Genomic DNA, 25,705 nt, shown 5'->3' on the forward strand with positions numbered 1-25,705 from the left:
TCTTTCCTTTTATATTTATGAGTGGTGTGCTCAGTATGGGATCAGAAAGTTTTGTTATTTTCAGTAGTGGCAGGCTTGTTTGGGCTCATTAGATAGTTTGGCCCCTGGGGCAATGATTAGATTTTTGATTGTTTAATCTTAGCATGTCCAGTCTTGCTAATAATTCATCTGTCCCGTTACTGGTCCCTGCCTATAAATTAATTCCACCTCTGTAAGTAACTGCATATCACAACTCCCCCAGCAGTACAGAAACCCTCCCATACTGCTAGTAAACCTCTTCAAACATATGCATTCTTATATAAATATATATATATATATATATATATATATATATATATATATATATATATATATATATATATATATATATATATATATATATTTTTTTTTTTTTTTTTTTACATGCCAGAATAGTCACATTGGGCTTAGTTCTTTTCACTGTAGAGGTATAGGATATACTTTATACTTACCCCTCGTCCCAGAGTCTGGCATCAGACTTCACGGCATACATCTTCCATGTCTTCTTCTGGCGCTTCTGCAATTTCCGTCCAATTCGGTGCATACGCAGTTGTGCAAACTGCTCCAACTGCGCATGCACCGACATACCGATCTCCCAGTCAGCTTAGCGAGGATCCGGAAGATGGATGCCTTGAAGTCCGATGCCAGAATCTGCGACAAGGGCTAAGTATAAAGTATGGGGCATTTCCCCCGGGGGGGGGGGGATGGGGTCTACGTGGGGTGGGGGGTACGGGTTTTTTATTTATACAGGGTTGAATTCTCCTTTAAGGAAAGCCTGTCTCCCATAGACTCCATTTTATCCAAATAATTTTATTTTATTTTTTTTAATTATTTTTTTTTTTTATGTCTGTAATGAGATATCCACATTGAGAGGTCCCACATCTGTACTCAACAATTTATTTTTGTTACTTTAAAAACAAAAACAAAAAACAAGTGATTGACCTTTCCCTTGTAAAAACAATGGTTGTATATAGATTTTCACATTATTGTATGCTTACAGAAAACCTTCAAAGATGAAGAACTTCTCCCACTTTTGCTTGTAATAAAGAAACTGGACTTAATAAGCGAGTTAAGAGAAAGGTAAGGCTGCACACACTACACTGTGTTTATAGCAATACGCCTGTATGGCATGCTAATAAATATGCCTGGAATTGTATTTTGCTTTGGTTAGTGGTTAATCTTTCCTAAGAAAAAGGCAAGCAAATTAAGTGAGTGCAGCAGATGATCCACCTCTATGTGCCATATATTCGTTAGCAAGGGCTCAGTCAGTTTTGTTTTTTATTGATATGTAAAGTGTTTTAGTACACTTGTTCATAGGATGTGTAAAAACCTAAATGAATAGGCTTAGTCCACACCAGGCAATTCGGGGAGATTTAGCGCCTGGCGACTAATCGCCTCTTCTTTGAGACGACTAATCTCCCTGAACCGTTTTCACTTCAGGCAACTTTGGAAAACGAAGCGCCACGTGTGTCATAACACAGGTGACTCTCATTACAGCCGGCGCAGGAGAAGAGGAAGCTGTTCAGGGAGATAAGTCGCCTCAAAGAAGAGGCGATTAGTCGCCAGGCGCTAAATCTCCTGGTGTGGACTACAGCATAACTGTAAAATTGCTCAGTGCGCTTTTCTAAGAAACTTTGCAATTTCCATTTTTTATTTGTTTAAAGATATAGACAATTTTAGAGCTGCTGTGCTTATTGATGCAGTCTGCTCATTTTTTACACTCCCCATACTGCATGTGTGATGATTCCGGCTGCACAGCACAATCACTGTGGAAACTGCCTTTTCTGCCTGCTTCTGCTTGTTATATATAATTAATAGCTATGGTATCATTGTATATTCATTAAGGGAAAGCTGAATTCAATTATTTTCAGAACTGCTAAATGTTCAGCTTAACACCCTTTCAAGCTTTCATATAAATATTGCTTTTGTTTGTTATTGAAACCATGTGCTCATTTCTTGACTTTATCTCTTGTGAACACAATTTAAATCCTAGAGTCCAAACACAGTGCGACTGCAGCTTTTTGTATTGGCATCGGGCAGTATTCCCCATTTATCTGGATGACGTATATGAAAATGCCGTGGATGCATCCAGATTACATGTACGTAGATAGTCCATTCCCTTCTCTCATCAGACTCGGAAAGTTATCCTGTTATCAATAGGATGCTGGACTCTTCAGCATCAGGATTGTTCTTATGGAAGTACCCTTTTCAGTGTAGAACAGGAATGTGGGTTCTATGTAATGTATAGTAATATGCTTTGTGCTTTCTCTTCCAGTACATGTTCAGTGCATTGTGGAGCTGTGTCCCTGATATGATACAGGCCAGACACCTGGAGTCCTATGAAGTATTGTTGGAGTCCTATGACAAGGAAATCATGGCTGTTATGACAGAGGTAATTGCACCTTAGGGCTTGTGATTTCATTTCAGGAATACCACATATTGTTTCCTTCACTTCAGTTCATAAAGTGATACTGACTAAAAGTTATATGTTAAAAAGGTAGCATGCATGTTTTTTTGATTACATAACCCCCCTATTCTTTTGTCGATCTGCTATGTTTTTATGACTAAGACTTTGAAGATTTTCATTCCTTCAGGTCATGGTATATCTAGTATAGGTAAATCTAAAAACAACTGGACTTGCTGAGTAATCATTGAAGACGTTTCACTACTCATCCGAGCAGCTTCTTCAGTTTTTACTGCAACTGTCTGGCATTACCTTTGCTTATTCCCATTTTTCTTTTCAAGCACCTACTAGACAAATTGTGCAAGGAAATTGAAAAGGATCTCCGTTTGTCGGTCCACACACATCTGCAGTTGGATGAACGAAACCCGTTCAAAACCGGCATGAAAGACTTGGCTCATTTCTTTTCTGTGAAACCCATCAGATTCTTTCACAGATTTATTGATATCAAAGGTAAGGTCAAGTTCTATCGTTTGGAAGTCTGTCTTGAAGGCACACGGGCCTTTAACTATGTATATCCCAATATAAAATGTACTCATGGGCACCTGAACATATTTCTTAGGGGAAGCATGCCTCTTGGATGTACAGAGAACATATATTCTAATCACTGAATGGGGGAAGAAGGTGCTGGAAAGTGTCAGAAACCAGTTTTGCAGTGTGGCTACAACCCAGCTATTACTGTTTTATTATTGCATTAAAGCTTTTCACTGCTGCCAGAACAATACATTTTTTTTTTCTGACTATATAGCTTTCGTGACTCACTATTTGGACAAAACCTTTTACAATCTGACAACAGTAGCTCTCCACGATTGGGCCACCTACAGCGAGATGCGAAACTTGGCAACACAGCGATACGGCTTAACAATGACAGAGCCCCACTTACCAAGTCAGACCTTGGAACAGGTACATCTTTGTAGATGGAGGAGTCTTGTGAGACGCTATAGCTAATACAGTTTTAAATTAAATGGTGATCATAAATGCCCTGCAATGGGAAGCATATCTGAGTGTGTTATAACTGGAAAGCAGCTGCCAATGGTTTACAGGAATGTTCTGCTCTGTTACGCTCAACCATAACCTTTTAATGATCACTTTGTAAAATGATTGTTCTTGTGCTCCTTTTAGGGCTTGGACGTTCTTGAAATCATGAGAAATATTCATGTATTTGTATCACGCTACCTGTATAATCTCAATAATCAAGTAAGTTGCCTTGGTGCATTTTCTACATGAAACTCGTGCTTGAGATGCATTAATTATTTATAACCCACAGTGGAGTGAAAGATTAACAGCACTTTTTAATGGAGGGACGTAGTACCTGATATACTGACATTTTGTTGTACCTAAGGATTTGTTTAATACATAATAAGATACTTCCCAAACAAAATTCCATCCGTCCTGAATGATTAAAAATAGTACATCTGTGATATACATGTATATGTGGGGTTGTATACACATAGCAAATACTGAGCTAGCTCTCTCTCTCTCTCGCAGTATCTACAAATATGCAGACTTATTGTGTGTGTGTATAAATAAATATATATTGGTATTTCTTTCTCCACAGATCTTCATAGAAAGGACTAGTAATAACAAACACTTGAACACCATCAATATCCGGCACATTGCAAATTCCATTCGAACCCACGGAACTGGAATCATGAGTACAACTGTAGGTACAATTCATGTGGGCTCATATAAACCAACACACAAAATACTTGCGGCTTGGTTATAGAAATCTGTGTGAAGTGCTGCTTTATGTCAGTCTGTCTGCTAGACACCCTGGTTCAGTACGATGCACTGCCCCATTTCTGGTCTGATATGATATGTGTGTTTTGGGAGTGTCCAGGTAAATCTTCTTGAAGCCAATGTAAACATTTCTTACCGTGGCCTTGTAAGCACATGGCAAATCCATTCATGCTACATGTAGTCTTTACAGCGCTGCCATTTTCTCTTTCTCTAGGTAAATTTCACATATCAATTTCTAAGGAAGAAATTTTATATATTTAGCCAGTTTATGTATGATGAACACATCAAGTCTAGACTGATCAAAGATATTCGATACTTCAGAGAGGTTAAGGACCAAAATGATCAAAAGGTAAAATATATTACTCATTTTTGCTTACATTTTCTTGAATGACTAAATCATCTAAACATCTGCAGAATTAGTAGTTATACAAATAATAATATTCAATACAATGGGGCTCATTTATACGAACAGGGCTAATTTGCACCAGGGCAGTAACCTAAGCAACCAATCAAATGTTTGCTTTCATTGTTCAACCTGCAGGTGGTTAGACAAGGCCAGTCACTGATTGGTTGTTTTGGGTTACTGCCCAGGTGCAAATTTGCCTAGTTTTTATAAATGAGCTCCAATGTGTCTTAGCGTGTCTATAATTGGTATACAAGAGGTGATTTGCTTATGGTGTGTAGGTACCATGAGGATTGGTGTAATATAATGCATTTAAAAACAAATTCTCTGTAAGGCTAAAAAGTATTGTTCTTGCCACCTTTTTTTTTACTCCTCTTTCTATTCAGCTCCTCTCCTATTCATATTCCAGTCTCTTATTCAAATCAGTGCATGTTTGCTAGGATAATTCGGATCCTAGCAACCGGATTGCTGAAATTGCAACGTTGAGAGATGCTGAATAAAAAGCTAAATAATCAAAAACCACAAATAATAAAAACCAATTGCAATTCTTCTCAGAATATAACTCTCTAAGTCATACTAAAGGTGATCAACCCCTTTAATATGTGAATGCTGGCAAATGGTCCTATGTGCATATAAAGAGGAGGTCTGTGCCAGGCAGTGCAACACTATGGACATGTGTACACATATTTGGCAGCAAGCAGTTCCTGTACCATGTCTTTCCCTATACTTGTGGGAAAGATGGAAGTAAATTGATACAACTTAATATATTCTAATAACTGTGCAGAGAACTAAGGGCTTTGTTGTAATTGTGCATCAGGTTTATGAAAACAGAACTTGTAAATAGCCACCTATTGCACTGAACCTGCACTTCCTTGTTATGATAATATTCCGATTTCCAGTGAAGCTGCAGTATTCTCATAATGTGCCAGCCTTTGATTTTTTTCCCCAGACACCTTAAAAAAAATAAAACAGTTGTCATTTGAGCTTGTGCAATATTCTGCTCACTTGCTAATCGATTGACTGTGACTTGAATTCTTTAGTACCCCTTTGAAAGAGCAGAAAAATTCAACCGTGGCATCCGGAAACTTGGGCTTACCCCAGATGGGCAGAGCTATCTTGATCAGTTCAGGCAGCTCATTAGCCATATAGGTGAGTGACCGATCTCTTCTGATTCTGTTTCAAGTGCCATATATATATGTGAACATCTGAAACATTCTCCATAACCCCCTTAGATGGTAGCATTGAATGTTGGCCAAGGCAAGCCACTTACACAAAATACTAATGCCTGCTTTAGCTTCTCTCCTTAAAGGGATACTGTCAGGGGTACTGCTCAGGCAGACTTCAGCACTGAAACCTGTTTTTCAAAAGAGCAAAAAGATTATTTTTATATTTAATTTTGAATTCTGACATGGGGCTAGACATATTGTCAGTTTCCCAGCTGTCATGCTCTGATAAACGTCAGTCTCTCTTTACTGCTGCACTGCAAGCTGGAGTGATATCACCCCTCCTTTTTTATCCTCCCCAGCAGCCTAACAACAGAACAATGGGAGAGTAACTAGATAACAGCTGCCTGGTAGATCTAAGAATAGCACTGCTGAGACTCTTTACATTGAGTAGGAGAAACAGCTTGTCAGAAAGCAGTTCCATCCTAAAGTGCTGGCTCTTTCTGAAAGCACATGACCAGGCAAAATGACCTGAGATGTGCCTACACACCAATATTACAACGGAAAAAAATATACTTGTTGGATTAGGAATTAAATTTATATTGTAGAGTTAATTATTTGCAGTGTAAACAGTGTAAAGAAAAATCATGACAGAATCCCTTTAAAGAAACCTTCCCTCGACTTTCTCAATAATTATGGATGTATCAGGAATTCTAATACCTTTATGTATTGAGTAGGATTTCTGTATTGCAGGGAATGCTATGGGCTATGTGAGGATGATTCGGTCTGGAGGGCTTCACTGCTGCAGCAATGCAATCAGGTATTTCATCTACGTATTTTGATATGCAGAGGTATGTGTTTTTTTAAGGGAAATGTGGTTTTCTGGTTCTTATCTTAAAACATATTCTGACCAATAAATTATTTATCGAGGCCCTGCTATTTGACTGGATTGTCACATATGACTTTTAATGGTATACTGCATCTTCTATGTACGTCACACCAAATGGGCCTGATCATTAGAATTTGTTATGTTTAACTTCATTTCAATGATCCAAATGCTTAGTCCTGGCTGAACCTAATCCAGAATCAAAAAATGGTGTGATTTTTAGATTACAGGTGACAGGATGTTTGCTAATTTGCATATACAAATTAACATTCTGATTTAGACTTGTATTTTGTGGTGGATTTGGTATTCTGCTGAATCATATCATTTTGATTTGGGTTATTCCTAGACACGAGTCTCAAAAATAAAACCAGGAGCTAATAACCAACTGTTGCACTGTAGGTTTGTTCCGGACCTGGAAGATATTGTTAATTTTGAAGAGCTGGTTAAAGAAGAGGGTCTGTCGGAAGAAACCCACAAATCTGCTAGGTAAGATTAATGGGCGGTCTGTTTCATCCAATTAGGTTGAAATTTCAGGGTAAATGGTTATTTGTAGCCTGACATCCCTGACCTTCATTTAACCCAAGTGTGGGGTAAGACCAAATCTTTGACCCTGAAGGGAAAGTCCCGACTCCATGTCTAAAGACCCCTGGTTTCGATGGCTTGTTTTTATGGAGCAGTTGTTGAAACAAGCAGAACACTCCTATTTGAGGGTTATGTACAAATCATATTATGCATCTCATTTTTTAGATTTTGTTTTTGTGTGTGTGTGTTTTTATTAGGGATCCACCAAATCCAGAATTCGGTTCTGGATTTGGCCAGGAATCCTTCTGCCCCTACCCCCTGCATATGCAAATTAGGGACGAGAGGGAAATTGTGTGACTTTTTGTCACAAAACAAGGAAGTAAAGCATGTTTTCCCCTTCCCATCCCTAATTTGTATATGCAAATTAGAATTCGGTTTGGTATTCGGCTGAATCTTTCATGAAGGATTTGGTTTAGGATAGTGGATTTGTTGCATCCCTAGTTTTTATGAATGGCAGAAATTTCCAGTCGGACCAACTGCAGGTAGTGTTAATTGTGGAATATTGGTTACAGCAGTAGAAATGGAACATGAATCCATTCTCCGTTATTCAGTATGGGTTCCAAGTATAAATTCAGATGTGATTTACACTGGAAACACTGCATTCTATCACAGAGCACAACAAGGCAGAAATCGCTCTAAAGTGCAAAGTTTAGCACAAAATGTGCAATGGGCTCATTCTGTACCTGAAAAGAGACGTTGTACCTTTAAACACATGCAACAGAAAGCAAAGCTACAGCTTAGTTCTCTATGATTGTTGCTGTGTGTGTTTCAGTTGTTGGACTTCTCAGATAAAGCTATTGGGGAACTGTACAAGTGCACTTTCTCTTTGCAGGCAGCTTGACTCCGTGCTGAGTGATCTTACCCGCAATTCTGCAGAAGGCACTGAATACTTCAAAATGTTGGTGGATGTATTTGCTCCTGAATTTCGCAGCACAAAGAATATCCATCTCCGGAACTTCTACACCATTGTACCCCCACTGGTGGGTGTCACGTGTTATTGGAAAGGTGGTGGTGGGGGTAGCTTGTGCTTATTTCTCCTAAATACAAAAATGATGCTTGCTCACAAAACTACTTTAAAGCCCTTTGGAGGGCAGTGGACAAAGAACAATGTGATCAATAAGTAATGCAGCCAAACCGTGGGACCCCAGGATCAGTTGTCTATCAGTCTACTAAAAATTATGTAAACATGAAATAAACCCAATAGGCTGGTTTTGCTTCCAATAAGGATTAATTATATCTTAGTTTGAATCAATTACAAGCTACTGTTTTATTATTACAGAGAAAAAGGAAATCATTTTTAAAAATCTGGATTATTTGATTAAAATGGAGTCTATGGGAGATGGCGTTGCGTAATTCTGAGTTTTCTGGATAATTGGTTTCCGGATAACTGATCCCATACCTGTATTTGTAAGAGAAAGAACAATGTTGCTGTTAATCTGGTGTGTTTGCCTTTACGGTATTTTTTTTGCAACTTTTCTTATTTTGTTTTAGACACTCAACTTTGTGGAACACTCCATAAACTGTAAAGAGAAGTTGAACAAGAAGAATAAAGTTGGTGCTGCTTTCACAGATGATGGGTTTGCCATGGGTAAGCTGTCTGCCCAGTCCAATGTCCAAATAATTGGCAGGGCAATAGAAATGAATGAATTGGGACTTATTTGGGGGTCATAAAGTACACAGAACTTTCTTAAGACAAGAGCACCTCTTCCTGTACAACTCCAGCACTGCAACCCTGCCCAGAACCTAGTTAGTAGCAAGCTGCACTGATTGTCTGAGCAGCCACAACATGCTGGGTTGGCTTGTAAATATCCTATGTTGCCTGATAACTTGTATGTTCTTGAGGCATGTAAGTGTTTATCCTGCTGCTGGCACTTTTTCCCGCAATACATTGTATTTGTAGGAATATTTACAGGGATACTGTCATGGGAAAACTTTTTTTTTTTTTTACAAAATACATCAGTTAATAGTGCTGCTCCAGCAGAATCCAAAAGAGCAAACAGATTTTTTTTTTTTTATATTCAATTTTGAAATCTGACATGGGGCTAGACATATTGTCCATTTCCCAGCTGCCCCCAGTCCTGTGACTTGTTCTCTGATAGACTTCAGTCACTCTTTACTGCTGTACTGCACGTTGGAGTGATATCACCCCTCCCCAGCAGCCTAACAAAAGAACAATGGGAAGGTAACCAGATAGCAGCTCTCTAACACAAGATAGCTGCTCCCTAACACAAGATAACAGCTGCCTGGAAGATCTAAAAACAACACTCAATAGTAAAAGCCAAGTCCCATTGAGACACATTCAGTTACATTAAGTAGGAGAAATAACAGCCTGCCAGAAAGTAGTTCCATCCGAAAGTGCAGGCACAAGTCACATGACTGGGGCAGTTGGGAAACTGACAAAATGTCTAGCCCCATGTCAGATTTCAAAATTGAGTATAAAAAAACTGTTTGCTCTTTTGAGAAATGGATTTTAGTGCAGAATTCTGCTGGAGCAGCACTATTAACTGATACACTTTATGGGAGTGCCCACCTGTCTAACTTCCTAGAGTAACATTACCAGCAATTCCACTTCTGATGCTCTTTAGTCATTGTTGTCTGGATGCTGGAAATGTGGACCTGGCGTTGGCAGGTTATTAGGTCCTAAGGCTGTTGCATTATGTAAACCTGGTGTCAGTATCTCTTTAACCCAAAACAGGGCAAAGGAGCTATATTGTAGAAATAATATATATTATATACCAGGAAAAATATGTATTGAACACAATGTTTTTCTCAGTAAATATATTTCTAATGGGGCTATTGACAAGAAATGTACACCAGGGGGCATATTTATCAAGGGTCGAATTAGAAAAACTTTGAAATTCGAATTCAAAAAGATCAACCGAAATGAAGTCAAAGTTTTTTTTTTTGGCCTAATAGGTCAGTTTTTGATCGAAAAGGTCAGAATTCGAATCGTACGAATCGAAGTAACAGCGCATTCAATCGAATTCGATTAGAAGTTTTCCCAACAAAAAAAACAGATTTTTCAAGTCCACCAATGGACTCTAAATAAGTTCTAGGAGGTCCCTAAAACAGCAGGTTTTAGATGGCGAATGGTCGAGGTCGAATTTTTAAAGAAAGTTACATAATAAATTTCGATATTCGAATTTTTTTTTTTTTTTTTCAAATTCGAATAGAATTTGGACTATTCCCTTGCCGAAGTACACAAAAAAGTTAGAAATTCTAATTTTATAAAATCGAAAATTCACCTTGACCTTTGTAAATCTGGCCCTAGATGTCAGTAACAACCCAAGCAAAACAAATAAGTCCATAAATTAAGTTATGTGTAATAAAGTGGAATGACACAGGGAATCGGTATTGAACACATGAAGAAAAGGAGGTGCAAAAAGGTATGGAAAACCAAGAACTTGCTAAAATCTGTGAGTATTTAGAAAGCAATCCTGTCCACTATCAGTGCAAATGAATATCAACTGGTTTAGTCCTAATTGATGGCCTATAAAGAGTTTTTTTTGATACCAAGGTATCACATAAGTCATAAGAAGCATCTCATGATGGGTAAAAGCAAAAAGTTCTCTCAAGACCTTCGCAGCCTTATTGTTGCAAAACATACTGATGCCATTGGTTACAAGCGTATTTCTAAGCTTCTAAATCTTCCATTGAGCACTGTTGGGGCCATAATGTGGAAGTGGAAAGAACATCATTTCACTCTAAACTGGCCATGACCAGGTGCTCCTCGCAAGATTTCTGACAGAGGAGTCAAAAGAATAATCAGAAGAGTTGTCCAAGAGCCAAGGATCAATTGTGGAGAGCTTCAGGTAGATCTTGAATTAGCAGGTGCAGTTGTTTCAAAGAAAACAATAAGTAATGCACTCAACCGACATGGCCTCCATGCATGCTCACTGTGCAAGCATGTTGAAGCTCCTTTATAGTTTGCTGCACAACATTTGGACAAGCCAATGAAATTCTGGTAGAATACAGTCGGGTCAGATGAGACCAAAATCACATCACCCCAAAAACACCATACCAACAGTGAAGTTTGGAGGTGGGAACATCATGGTGTGGAAAACATTTGGTACTGGCAGACTTCATATAATTGAAGGAAAGATGAATGGAGAAATGTACCGGGACATTCTTGATAAGAATCTGCTGCCATCTACCACGAGGGTGGACATTTCAGCAAGACATTGATTCCAAACACACAGCCAAGGAAACTCTCAGTTGTCTTCAGAGAAAGAAAAAAAAATTGCTAGAATGTCCCATTCATTCACCCAACTTAAATCCAATTGAAAATCCGTGGGAAGAACTGAATATCAAAGTACATAGAAGAGGCCATCGAAAACCTGTAAGATTTGAAGTCAGTTTGTGGGGAAGAATGGGCCAAAATCTCACCTGAGCAATGCATGTGACCAGTTTCTCCATACAGGAGGCATCTAAGTTGAAGCTGTCATTACATTTCAGTAAGCGTGTTCAATACTACTTTTCCCTGCTGTATATATCTCCCTATGAAATAGAATAAGTGTATGGTGTCACTATATCTGTGGTGCTGCAGAGGGAACTCATTTTATAGATGAGATATCTGCCATTTGTGCTATGTATCTGAATCCTATTTTGTCTTGGCTGCAGGCGTTGCATATATCCTTAAGCTTTTGGACCAGTACCAAGAGTTTGATTCCCTTCACTGGTTCCAGTCAGTACGAGAGAAGTACTTGAAGGAGAAGCGAGCCGTATTTAAACAACAGAATGTGCAGTCAAATAACCAGGATGAGAAGCTTCTACAAACCATGAATTTAACCCAGAAGCGACTGGACATTTACCTGCAGGTAAGTGACACCTTGTGATCATTTTTGATGTTGAAAGTATGAAGTTAAAAATGTGCATTACTGTAGATCAGTCATTTTCATGTCTCTCTGGATGCTTTAGTGTAAATCAAATGGCACCATGTTATCCCATTAGATTCCATAATAAAGAAGCTGTCCAGTCACATTGCTATAACTAGGGGTGCGGACTCTTACAAAAAGTCATCCAGGAATGGATATGCTGGGTATAAACCTTTATTTAAAAATCTTTTTAAAGGGATACTGTCATGGGAAAACTTTTTTCAAATGCTCAAGACTTCTGCTCTGAAATCTGTTTTTCAAAAGAGCAAACAGATTTTTTTTTACATTTCATTTTGAAATCTGACATGGGGGCTAAGCATATTGTCGGTTTCCCAGGTGTGCTCAGTCATGTGACTTGTGCTCACTCTTTCCCTGCAGCCCATCAGCAGAACAATGGGAAGGTAACCTGATAACCGCTCCCTGTTACATATAGGAACAGCACTCAATCCATGTCGCACTGCGACACATTCAGTTACATTGAGTAGGAGAAACAACAGCCTGCCAGAAAGCAGTTTCTCCTAAAGTGCTGGCTCTTTCTGAAAGCACATGACCAGGCAAAATGATCTGAGACGGCTGCCTACAATATTACAACTAAAAAATACACTTGCGGATTCAGGATTTACATTTTATATGGTAGAGAATTATTTGCAGTGAAAAACTACACCATAAAAATCATGACATAACCTTAAAGGCAGTTTTTGTGGCAGGTGCTACATTTTTTGCTTATTGGGAACCATAAATGAAAGGCTGATTATAGTGTGTGCCCCCATTAGCCCCCCATGCACAAATGAGCACGACCAGCTGCACACATACATAGTGACAATGCAGGGGGATACCAGCTATTAAACAAGTGGCAGTTGGGGGCAGGGGACAGAAAAGACCCATGTGCTCTAGGCACTTGCCTCTTCTGCCTACCTTTACTCACTGGTACCCACTTGCCTACCTGGCCCAGTGTGTGGGTGAGATAGAGACTTGTAAATTGTAAGCCCCACTGAGCCAGGGACTGATGTGGAATATGTCAGTGCTATAAATACAGGGTAATAATATATGTTGAAACCTCAATTTTTCTGTTTTTCCCCTCTTTAGGAGTTTGAATTGTTGTATTTCTCACTAAGCAGTGCAAGAATTTTCTTTAGAGCAGACAAAACAGCTGCTGAAGAGAACCAAGAGAAGAAAGAAAAAGGTTTGTGAAAATGCTCGATATGGCAATATTTCCTTGTCTCCTTTGTATCTCCATTTTCTAAAAAGAGCAGAAACACAATCTCTGCTTATGTTTAATATTTTGTTTGCTCTTTCAAACTGTTGCATAATAAAGAAAAATGTTTTATTCTAAGCAACTTGCCAATATACATTCATTAAAGAAATTTAGTGGTTTAAATGTTTTTATGCATGTAATTGCAAGCGGAATGCCTCCAAGTCTGAATCAGCTAGCTACTGTGACAATTCAGGAGTCGGAAGCAGCAGTGCAGAGAACAGCCAGACAGATGTTTTCAGCAGCAATTGCATTACAATTAATTTCAAAGCTATTGAAAAAATTTCTTAGGACAGTTTCTTGCATTACACAAGTGTTTCCTCTATTTTGCCTGCAAAAACAAAAAAGCAAGCAGGTTTGGTTGTTATATAGTATTGCTGATATAAACCAGTAATAAACTGCTGAATGCAAAGAGATAGGAACAGTTTGCCATCTACTTGTCCTTAGAGACCAATACAGTGTTATTGCATTCATTATCTGTGTATCGTTATCATGTGACATTCTGAGTTTGTATAACTTGAAATAAAAATGTAGGGCAAAACTGAAATGTTGAAACCAGTATTTTAATTCTCATTCCCTTCTATAATTTATTACCATTTGTTGTTTTCCTTCCAGAAACATCTGGAATAAGCAATGGAAACTTGCAGAACTCAGATTCTGTTATGAAATGATCCTGCTGCAGACCCTAACTCCATGCTGCCACTCAGTTTAATCCCATGTTTTCTTTAAATGCATTGAGACTGGAATATGGAACATTGAAGCTGCCCCCTGCAGTCTCCAGAGAACTGGCAACATCAAGCACTTTATAGCATGAGTGGGAAACTGCACAGTGGTATTGTGCCAATGGGAAGCAGCTCAAGTGACTGTGCCACAAGATGAAGTATAACAAGTATACTGCCACACATCTGGAAACACCACACAAATATTAGATTTTTTTGAGATCTAGGACCAAATTTAAAAAAAAAAAAAAAAAAACTGGAATTGATTTATAGAAGGAATTATGGATCCCAAATGTGATTTTGTTTTAAGGCATTGGATGGATGATAGTGTGTATAGTCCTGTAAAGACACACTTTTGTACTTCAAAATATTACTGTAAATGTCTAATCAATGATGTAAAAATGTACAAGCTATACATTAACCCGTCGTGCATCTGCTCTTATTCCTCTTCTTTGGAGCATTCCTCCCAGACAACTATTTGTATGAATTGTTTCTTCTCTAGCACAGGGCAAGTTTGGTATTCAGTCATTTATTTATATCATATGGCAGAACAAACAGTAGGTGGAGCCTGTCTGAGAACATAAGGACGATCAGGATTAATCTCAGTCATTTCAAGCCACTGGCAAACACATAAGGATCACTGAACCCAATGGGAAGTGCTGCAGCTTGATCTGCTGTGACACTACTTTTACATCTGCTGTTATTTCTGTACTGAATATTAGTGTCACAAGTGAGTTTTACAGAAATGTAGAGAGAGAGCTATATATCAATATTGTAGAAGGAGCTGAACCTATCAATGTGCAGATGCTGGACAGGCAGGAGGCATAAAGCGTGCATAAGAAAGTTGTTTGTCTCCGCTACACTGATGGGGAGATGTTTAATAATAAGACACATTTTCAGAAGGTAGCATTTACTGGTCAGCTGTTTGAAAGCACACATTTGATTGGCTGCTGTAGGATACTAGATAAAGTAGTGGACATTAAACATTCAATTACATTACTCCATTAGTGTTTAGATACCTTTTAACACTATAGCACACTAACTGCCTTAGTACCTGTATAAAAAAAAAAAGGGTTATCTTTACTGTAAGATTATACTATAAGAAGAAACAAGTTAAAAAAAACCTTTAATACGAGGTAATAGAGTACATAAACCATTAACTTTCCTCCAAATTAAACTTATAAGGGGAGAGGCAAATGTAGTGTACAGAGAAGGTTAAATTATTCCTTATACTACAAATTTCTATAAGGGAAAAGTAAAAATAATTTAAAGGGGGTGTCCGCCCATAGAATCCCCTGTTTTTTTAATACAGTGGTAAAAGTCAAAAAAGCAGAGGAGGGAACAGTAAAACTGCTTTCCTATGCTTAGTCGTTTACCAAAAAAAAAAAAAAAAATACAAATTGCTGAAAGATTTGAATAACTAATGGGAAGTTGCTTGGAATGTAATTTCTGTAATATGCAAAACAAATAAAAGCATGATTTGGGCGGACATCCCTTTTAATCAAAAGTGCAATTTGTGGTGCAGAGATATCGCTAAATCCATGCCGGCTGGTCATTTCTGCTTCCTTAGTGAGCTTAGCTGATATCTCTATAAGGTAAACAGCTACTGTTAGCAAATTAATCACTTTCATTAACAACTGAATGACTAGTACAGCTTCCACCAAATGTCACAACAGTCTGTATAAAAACAGAGAGAATGAAGAGAGGCTAAGGTTTTAAACTGAGGTGTTAGGCTTCTGATTCCGGCTCCTCTTTACCATCGATAAGGCCATTCTCCTCTGTCTGCTCATTCAGGAGCATAAACTTTCCATCATTTGATAAAGGAACAGAGGACCTGAGCAGTGCCAGTGCTTCTGGGTCCTGTAATGTAGGAAAATGCACCAGATACAACATTCAGTATTGTTATAATTACCATTAATTCCTCCTATTAAAATAAACTCTTAAGTAAGACTACCGGTCTGCCTCATCAGCCTTATAATAAAGGCCAAGTAATATAAACTGGGATGTCCTCTACAGGAACCACAGTCTGAGGGAAATTTTGACTACTGGTCTGAATAGGGCATTTGGGTAGTTATTTAAAGGGTGTTGGTATCACTTTAAGCCAGACCAATAGAATAAAACATGCACTTGCCTCCTGTGCCGCAGCTATTCCTTTTGCCAAGTTAATGGCATTGCAGATCTGTAGAGAGAAACAAAGGAGAGAGAATAATCAGTTTGCCTGTCACAATCACATAGAACTTTGCTCAAGCTCAATCTTAAACGCAATGTGCTGTTCCTAGAGCATCAGCTTCTGTCTAGCTGGGGGATGTAATAAGTCACTTAATGGATTTCAGCAATACAACTCCTTCCCAAGTAACACTGACAAATATTTAAAGTCTGTATAACTGGGCCAATAACCATATACACAGATCCTACCATTACCCAGCCATCTTTACTCCGCCTAAACAGTTCTCTGCTGAGTATGGCAATAAGATGGCCATTGCCCTTGAAGAATAAAGAAAGCTTGGTCTCTCCATGTTCCAACAGCAAGACATTTTGGCCTCAGGAACAGAATAAAAACCATATGCTCCCCCCCCCCGCCAATATGATATGCAAGTATTGAAGTTTCAAAAAGTTCTGTTGTGAAGGTAATAAAAACGATTCTTAGAACCTTTTCGCCCTCGGTGTTGCTCTCAAGAACATAAACACTGAGAGATGCTTCTCCAGAAGCTTCAGGAGTTGAAAACACAAATCCAACCAATCGCCTGTTCTCCTGATGAGCAGCAAACTGGGTGATGTTGTCAATGTCAAACTATGAAGAAAAAAACCAACATACCGGTAAACTATTGGTTTTAGCCACTTTTAGTTTGTTTCTCAACATCCTGAAAACTGGTTTAAGGCAAAGAAACAGAGCTTGCTCATTTGTATAAGATCTTATTTTTAGCTTTTTTTTTTATCAAAGGGTGAAAATGAAGTGAACAAAGAGCAGTATATAGGCTCAACAGAGTGAATATAGTAACAGATCCAGCTCTAGTATAACTCAATGTCTTGCATAACATTCTAGATGCAACTTGCTGATTGGTTGCTTTGGGCCATTAGACCTGGAACACTTTTTTATCACAGTCCTCAACAGAAACCTCTACTCACACTTATCCTTGTGACTTGCGTTTGGGGATCTATTAATCTGCAATACAGAAACAGGCATTAAATTAAGCATTTAAAAGCACATTTCTGTGTATAACACCACCCCCGAATTGCATAAACAGTGCAGGAACTGATGCAAGTGATATATAATCTCAGTAAAAGTGTGGCAGACTATAAAGTATAATAATAACCAACCTGATATTCTTGCTGTTGACCATCAAGTGAGATTCTGTCATGCGAAAGATATTGTGGATAGCCCGGGCCGCCAAGACTTGTCTCATGGCTTCAAAGATGACCTTGTTAGTAGAGTCAGATTTAACAGCCATTGACCCCAAGAAGCGAACGGCAAACAACTGCTGCAACAGTAGCCCTACAGAGTAACAACCAGATGCATGGGAAGTGCAAGCTTCAGTCCTTATACACTACTATACTCTATTATTAGGTGTCCTTTGAGCTGTATACTACTTCATGAAACAAACATGGTGCTTGTTGAGTAAACAACATCAGTGGAAAGAATTATTTTACACGGGGAAAGCAGCACAGCTATCATACAGAGGTTTGTCTTTACTTTACTCTATTTCTCTCTCAGAAGATCTGGCAAAAAGCCTGTCTGCCTAAACCTGAAAACAGTATCCCAAGGAAAATAAATACTCACAGTGTTAAATTTCCATTGGACAAACTGAGCGAATAGAATAATGAACCTCTGTCTGGCAGTAAATTACAAACCTAGATGTGGTTTAGACATTTTATTATGTAATCATTCTGGTTATTTCACTATATTAAATTGTGAGTAACCCTGCAAAGCATGTTAACACCATTTCAGTCTTTAGCCTTAGATTAAGCCTAAACCAAGTCCTATGAGTACAAAATCATTTAGAAATAAGATTTCCAGGCAAACCTCCCCTGCCATGGGTCAGTTGGCAGCTGAATTGAAAAAAATACAATAATCTGGCTAATCAATTTGACTAAGGTGTGACATTTTGTAAACTTGTGCACAAATCTGGAAAATATTTACAGAAATGACACATTATTATTATTTTGTGCAGCACTGGCCCCATCATCTGCATATGTTAAAATGTAGGACCAATCACAGAACCATCCTGAATTTTGCATGACCTCACCTTCATCAGCAGCCGATCCATCTTTATTTTCAGACTCTCCAAAAGGATTGGTGCGTCTAAGGAAAATGAGAGCCAAAAGCTGCATTTAGAATATTTTTTGTGAATCTTAACGTATTTTTTCATATTCTAGGGTGTTATAGACAAATCAAAGTCTGTCTGAATGGCTTCAGTATTAACCATAAAAGCAGGATTCATGAAGTTCTGCTTAGCAATTAAGCATTAATCAATTAGAGGGGTTCTTGAAAAGTGAAAGTGAACTTTAAGTGTGTTGTACAAAATTATACTGTGAAAAACAATTCTGAAACATTTACTGCAGACTAAATCATTTCTTGCAGTGACTGTAATATGACATTAGCCTTGTAAATCCCAAGTACCTGCTGCTTCTGTTTTGGTCCTGGAATTCCATAGCAGGCAGAACAATATCAAACTGAATAGGAGTCCCGGGAGCAATCAGCTGTTCTGGCTCAAATTCATGCAGTGGTTCCTCTGTGGCACTGCTCTCACGTTGAGGTGCCGTCACTTTAATACTCTCACTGTTAAGTCAATCACAGCAAATTTTAAAAATACAAAATACCTATTAGCAAAAATACCTATTAGCAAAAATACCTATTAAGACTGTATTAAGACTGATCTAAAAAGTCCATGAAAATTCATATATATTTTTCATGATAATTAGAAACATTTTCATTGTCTTAGAATAAGAAATACATTGAATCCTGAATTTGCATGTGGGTTCAGATTTGCATTCAACCGTATCATTCATGAAAGATTCGGTATTAGGCCAAATTCCATTCACTGCATCCATACTTGGTCATCAAACACTGCTTTATTAAAGTGATACTGAGAGTAAAAAGCTACTCTTTCAAATAGGAATATACATTAAATGTTACCTGTAGGTAATGTTGATCGCTTTTCACTGCTTTTTGTAAATAGGCCTGACTGTTTTGCCAACCTCCTCAACCTATCAGAGTGTCTAATGCTAATGGACTACTGCTGCACAAATATGGCAGCCCCTCATTGAGGAACATGGGGGGGATCGGATGGGTAATCTGAGGGGTAGTTATAAATAGAATGTATGGAAAATGTTATGATAGATGTATAAAGAAGTTTTAATTTCTGCTGTATGTAATAACATCATTAAACTGGAGGTAATCTGCTCATACTCGCTATCTATTATGGGCACAGCAGGTGAGAGTGCTGATATTTTATAGCTATAAAACCACTGCTTTTATTCTGTAATGTCGCAAATCTACAGGGAAGCCACAACATAAGACACACAAGCTTTCAGTTCATATCTGTTGGCCAAAGATCTAAATGTTGGCGTATTGGGGAGATAATTATATACGTTAGGCGACATTTATGAAATGCTCTGCTGCATACCCTAGAGCACAAAAGGGAGTAAAAGCAAGGGATAAGTGCAAGAAACATGGTGGTTTGTGTGATGTATTTGCAGTTTGCACCTGACCCGTGCTAAATAAATGAGCCCTATTGCTGGGGGGCAATTCTAGGTATTTTGATACTGGAACTTGTCTCAGTACTAGTGTCAGTAACCAAATCTGTGTAAGTGCTCTTGGCCTTTTTCTAAAATGCTGCTTGGGTGCATCAATATTTGATCACAATTAGAAATGACCTGCACATTTCCTTTGACTCTCAACAATGCAGAATTGGTTTTGCATACATGTTTTTCATATAAAAATGGATATAGGTTTCTGTTTACCTGGACTGAGCAGTTTCAGTCTTTTTCTCAAAACTGGTAATAGGAGTCACTGCCTGTAGTGCGGTCTGGTTTAGCCTGATGGCCACTGCCTGTTATAGAGAGGCGTTCAAAAGAGCATAAAACATTTAGCAAAGCCTTATATTCTATACAGTGGTGCTTGTTAACCCCTTTGAATTTTCAATATCTATGCATAAATAGGACTTTAAACATTACTAGATCATGAAAACCCAATTTGTTCATTTAGCAAAGTTACATATTTGTGGGAGTCAAAAGTATGTGAACCATTGCTTTCAGTAACTGGTGAGCCCCCCCTTGGGCACCAATTACCACGATTAAACGTTTAACTGTCCCTGTGTCCCCCAAGCTGACTAGGAGAAAAGAATAAACTAAGAGATATTGGTTGGCTTCTCTTCCACAACATTTCCATAGGATTAAGGACAGGACTTTAACTTGGTCATTTCAAAAGATTGGCTTTCTTCTGCTTTAACATTCTTTGTTAAATCAACTAATGTGTTGTCTTGCTGCAAGACCTGCTATCTTTTGAGTTTAAATTCATGGACAAAATATCTAGACATTTTCCTGCAGAAGTAACTGTACAATTCAGAACTCATCCATCGATGATGGCAAGACTTTCTTTTCCTGAAGCAGCCGTGCAGGCCCAAACCACGGTACTGCCACCACGTTTCACAGATGGGATATGGTTCTTATGCTGGAATGTAATGTTTGCCTTTCATCAAACAAAGTTTTTCATTCAAGTTAAAAAGTTCAATTTTGATCTCACCAGATCACAGAACAATCTTCCAATAGCCTTAGACTTCACATGGTCTTTAGCAAACAGTAGACAGGCAGCAATGTTTTTTATGATAGTAGTGGTCTTCTCCATTCAATCCTGCCATGCACAGCATTGTTGGTTATTGTTCTCCTGATGTAGACTCGTGAGACATTCACCAATGTAAAATTATCCTTTCATTCCTCAGAAGTTAGCCTGGAGTTAGCTGTGGCATGATCTTTGTGGACTGGTGAAGTCCAAATTCTTCTGAAATAGTTTCAAATAGGTTTCCAGCCTGGTGGGCATCAACAACTGTTTTTCAGAGGTCTTCAGAAAGCTCTTTTGTTAACCCACTTCCAGAAACCTGTTTTGTTCAGATAAGATTTGCAACACACAAATATGTATAATTTTCCTCAATAAAAAAAATGAACACGCACTTTATTTTTGACCTGTTTCATTGGGTTCTTATTATCTAGTTTTAGAAAAACAGACAGCATATTTATGCCGAAATATTATAAAATTCAAAAGGGTTTGGACACTTTCATGTGTGTGTGTTTATGTGAAAATGAATAGGAAAATAAATATTGTACCTCAGGATTATCTGTTAAATAGATCTGCCTGGAGATATTGTTGATAGCAGAAATCCACTGTAAAAAGTGAAAAAAGTAAAAAAAGAGGTCACACTGGTAAACTTTCCAGCACCTACTGAATACTACTGGAGTAATGGATGTGGGGGGAGCAAATGCGGAGACTCAATACTGTATAAGTTACATAAGCATAAGGCAGTCTATTGGTTCACCAGCCACAGTCCCTGGCTGAATATCTCCCCACATGCCATCAGTCGTGCCAAACAACAAGCACATACTCATTGGCGTAAATCTGTGTTATAGAGTAAAAAATGTAACTAAAGTCATCAGTTTTAAATTAGCTTATTACTCAAGAATAATATTTGTTAAGGGCATTATCACATTATAAACTGCCTTTGGGTATACAGTGAGGGCTGAAGTCCTTGTGAGGCAACTTTGGGAATCCAAAGCAATTCCTATGCCATCCCGCCGGCGATTCGTATTCTTGCCGGTGGGAAGGGATTTGGGGAGATTAGTCACCCGCAGTAGAGAAAATGTGTTGCTGTAAACTGATTAACTGTGGTGTGTGCCACTACTACTGGAACATAGTCCAAAAATAAATGTAGATTCCAAAAAATTCCTTATTTAATTAACAAAGTCATTCACAGTAGTCTAATCCCAAGTAGACCCCCAGACAAGGGCCATGTAATTTAATGTAATTAAGCAAAAACAAAAGCGGGATAGACTTACTGTTAGTTGAGAAAGGAGCCCAAATCATATAAAAAAAGTAGAAAATCTTTATTAAGACATATTCAAACCGGACGTGTTTTGTGTCAAGGGTGGGCACTAACTCATAGGCTAGCGGTCTCCCCACAACAGAATCCTTTTAAAGGGGGGGGAGATGACCATTTACAATTTGCATACATGACATCATACATAGTGATAACCAATCAGTGTGTAACTGAGTACAAGCATAGAAACCAGACAGTGATAGGTTAAGTGAATTAAATGAATTTATAAATGATCCAATCCAAGGAAAGGAAGGGAAAGAACAGAAAGGAAGGCGTGTTCACATTGTGTACATCAAGGAAAAGATATGTGTCTTTAACGCCTTTTTTGATTTGAAAAGACACATCCTTCCCTTGATGTACACAATGTGAACCCGCCTTCCTTTCCTTTCCTTAGATTCGATAATTTATAAATGATGTAATTCACTTAACCTATCACTGTCTGGTTTCTATGCTTGTACTCCGTTACACACCGATTGGTTATCACTATGTATGATGTCATGTATGCAAATTGTAAATGGTCATCTTCCCCCCCCCCTTTAAAAGGATTCTTTTGTAGGGAGACCGCTAGCCTATGAGTAAGTGCCCACCCTTGGCACAAAACGCATCAGGTTTGAATATGTCCTAATAAAGATTTTCTACTTTTTTATATCATTTGGGCTCCTTTTATCAACTAACAGTAAGTCTATCCCGCTTTTGTTTTTGCAAGATTTGTCGCTGGGCAACTAATCTCCCCATGTGCCACCACCCTTAAGGCAAAACATTAAACTGAAGATACATCTTTCTATTACCAGTAAAAAGTTAAGATAATTACCTCTTCATATTCTCTTTTCCCTTCTGCTTGCAGAATAATATTCCTAATAAAATAACAAAAATAAACTATTTCATCACTGCCAGTAGAAATGCAGCAATTTATAAACAAAGCCCTGCTGACAGTAGCCTTGAGCTGCATCATTTTGTAACACAGAAAAAGCATTAGAACCATTTGTAAGCATTTCAATGCTGTAAATCAAAAGTTCCACCTTGTGTGAAATATACTAATTTAAAGTCAATAGTTTATATAATACTGAAATTTAAAGGGAAAATTGTTTCAGTATTATATGAACTATTGACTTAGTTTGATAAGTCAACAAAATAAAAAAAACAGTTAAACTGCAAAACAAACAAAAATATTGACTTTTTTTGCACATAAGAAAGAAAATAAATCTCTTACGATTTGCCAGAAGGAGAAGTGATCTGAAAACAGTATCTTCTGTCTTCACAATCCACAGCCATGACAGAACAGTTGTCTAAGTCCTGAATTAATCCTCCAGCCACTTCCCCTCTGTGCTGACACATCAGGTTCCCTCCTTGCGTGAAGAAATACAATCTTTCCCATGATGTGGTTACAAGGCCTGTTTTACTGAATGACAAAAAGAGCAAATAAAATGATCTAAAGATGATTTTTAATCTATAGTTTGAGACCCAGAATTTGGTCCATATGTTGTTTATTGTGGGTCTACAGGACCCCCTTAAATAAACTAAAATGTTCTGCTACAATAATCTATAACAATAGAGTCCCAATTTAATGTGGGTCCATCTGAGAAAAACATTGATGTAAAGGAATATTCAGTGAGACAACCATCTTTTATAGTGCTATAAACAAAAGACTGTATATTGTGCTAATATTGAGGGCCATATATAATACTTTGAAGGCTATCTCTGTCACAACAGCAGAAGGAAAGGGATATTCATGGGATATCTAGTTTCCCCGGAGATGCTGGGAAAAAGTCAAGTGTCAAGATCAAGAAAATAGTCAGTTTGGTGGTGCAGGATGGTGAGGAGGTAAAATACAGCATGGTGTTATTTTGGAGGTATAGCTAAAAGAGTGTGGGAGAAAGGAAGGAAGGAAGGGGGTCAGTGGTGGAATGCCTGGGAGATGATGAACTGGAGTAGTGACAGTATTATAGAGAAGGTAGGGGACCAAGTGCAGGGAGAAAATTGGAGAAATGTCAGTGTTATGGAGAGTGGAAGGAGGTTAGTGCAGGAAAATAAATCAGACCAGTGGTGGCATTGTAAGAAGAATAAGAGCAGAGGCAGCATTACTAAGCTGCAGGGGGATGAACAGGAGGCATAAAGTAGTGGTAAAACAGCATAAGTAACAGTGGATCGATGAGCGGAGGTAGTGGCAGTTCCATTCACCATGATAAGTCTAACTTAAGGACTTGGCACAGTTTTCATCAAAATACTTGCAGACCAAAGCTTATTCACTATCACTTTTCAAGGATGGGGAATTAGGGCCTTATTGTTTTGGCCACAAAATTGAATTTTTTTTAGTGCCTGCTGAATAAGCATGTCTGTGATCATAATGTGTTATACAAGACTGTGTGTTATACAAGACTGTGGATTGTTACTAATCACATAAACATGGCAAATTAGCTAAATCAACATTGGTTATCTATAATAATAGTCATTTTGGACTTACTCATTGACCAAACCTGACAAATGTAGCATCTCCGTGACCAGTTTTGGAAAATAAATTTATAATTTTTCAACTTTATATAAGGCCTATAGCAAAAATACACAATGTATTGTTGCATTTACTTACCTTCGCATGTTCAGATAACCAGCCTTCTGGATGAGGTTTCTGTTAATATTAGGTGAGGCAACATCATAATCTGGAACGTACACAGAATCATTGACTGACAGCAGCTCACGTTGGGAAATTCTCATGGATTCTGCTTCTGCATCTAATTCTCCTTGTATCCTGCAAAGACAACAATATTGCTCCTAACTGCCACAATTATCTAATGTTTACTGTAGCTATTACTGTTGTGTCACATCTGGGTTCTAGTTCATGTTCTCATGCTTAGCAATCTCTGCCCAGTTCCTGGACACAGGATGTGGTGCAGCCAAATATAAGTTGCCAGCATTTATCCCAAGTTTTAAAGCTTAATAGGTTTCCCACAAAATACGTTAAAGGAGAAGCAAAAGTCTTTTAACTTAGTCAGGCACCCCCAAGTGATCACATGTACTTACCAGAAAGGAGAATTCAACCCTAACTAAAAAAACTGTTACCCGGTTTACGACAACTGACAAATGGACAGAAATTGCTGAAGCGCCAGAAGACAACACAAACACAAGGAAGATGGCTGGCGTGAACTATGTTCCCTGAATCTGCACCAAGTAAAAAGTTAGGGGCACACCCCCGGGGGGAGGTAGGCTGAGGGGGAGGAGGGTCTACGTAGGGTAATGGGTAGGGTTTTTTTAGTTAAGGGTTGAATTCTCCTTTAAACCCTGGGCCAGTGCTCCTATCGGAAGAAAACTGAAATGGCCGGGGAGTCTTCCACCGAGCACCAGAGTGATTGTCTTCTGGCAAATTTCCCAGGGCAGACGCATGAGCAGTAGAATGAAATAGCCAACTTTTTCGTTAAAGTTCAGCTTGAATGTTGCAGTACTAGCACTATGACCCTGATAAATGCTCTGTAACTAATGAACTTTTTAATAAAAAAATGTTCATGCTTCCAAGTTCTAAGTTGTGCTT

General features: G+C 38.3%; 2 protein-coding genes across 2 annotated transcripts in view; one reads left to right on the forward strand and one right to left on the reverse strand.

The window, feature by feature from the left end:
- washc4.L (WASH complex subunit 4 L homeolog) overlaps positions 1-14,519 on the forward strand; it is a 38,151-nt gene extending 23,632 nt beyond the window's left edge. Inside the window, exons 18-33 of the mRNA XM_018252347.2 lie at positions 1,019-1,098; positions 2,012-2,117; positions 2,294-2,410; positions 2,764-2,932; positions 3,228-3,382; positions 3,602-3,676; positions 4,038-4,142; positions 4,434-4,568; positions 5,663-5,771; positions 6,539-6,605; positions 7,071-7,157; positions 8,086-8,233; positions 8,745-8,841; positions 11,874-12,070; positions 13,214-13,310; positions 13,995-14,519. Coding sequence (XP_018107836.1) covers positions 1,019-1,098; positions 2,012-2,117; positions 2,294-2,410; positions 2,764-2,932; positions 3,228-3,382; positions 3,602-3,676; positions 4,038-4,142; positions 4,434-4,568; positions 5,663-5,771; positions 6,539-6,605; positions 7,071-7,157; positions 8,086-8,233; positions 8,745-8,841; positions 11,874-12,070; positions 13,214-13,310; positions 13,995-14,050 — 1,800 coding nt within the window. The 3' untranslated portion in view covers positions 14,051-14,519. The remainder of the gene's footprint in view (positions 1-1,018; positions 1,099-2,011; positions 2,118-2,293; positions 2,411-2,763; positions 2,933-3,227; positions 3,383-3,601; positions 3,677-4,037; positions 4,143-4,433; positions 4,569-5,662; positions 5,772-6,538; positions 6,606-7,070; positions 7,158-8,085; positions 8,234-8,744; positions 8,842-11,873; positions 12,071-13,213; positions 13,311-13,994) is intronic.
- Positions 14,520-15,207: 688 nt separating this feature from the next.
- The window catches only part of appl2.L (adaptor protein, phosphotyrosine interacting with PH domain and leucine zipper 2 L homeolog), a 32,347-nt gene continuing 21,849 nt past the window's right edge, over positions 15,208-25,705 (reverse strand). The window contains 12 exon segments of the mRNA NM_001094303.1: positions 15,208-15,958; positions 16,230-16,277; positions 16,749-16,889; positions 17,225-17,261; positions 17,417-17,591; positions 18,343-18,398; positions 18,717-18,875; positions 20,060-20,148; positions 21,419-21,475; positions 22,997-23,039; positions 23,396-23,584; positions 24,770-24,928. Of these exon segments, the coding sequence (NP_001087772.1) occupies positions 15,827-15,958; positions 16,230-16,277; positions 16,749-16,889; positions 17,225-17,261; positions 17,417-17,591; positions 18,343-18,398; positions 18,717-18,875; positions 20,060-20,148; positions 21,419-21,475; positions 22,997-23,039; positions 23,396-23,584; positions 24,770-24,928 (1,285 nt within the window). The 3' untranslated portion in view covers positions 15,208-15,826.

The sequence above is a fragment of the Xenopus laevis genome, chromosome 3L, assembly GCF_017654675.1.
Source record: "Xenopus laevis strain J_2021 chromosome 3L, Xenopus_laevis_v10.1, whole genome shotgun sequence".
Classification (NCBI taxonomy): Eukaryota; Metazoa; Chordata; class Amphibia; order Anura; family Pipidae; genus Xenopus; species Xenopus laevis.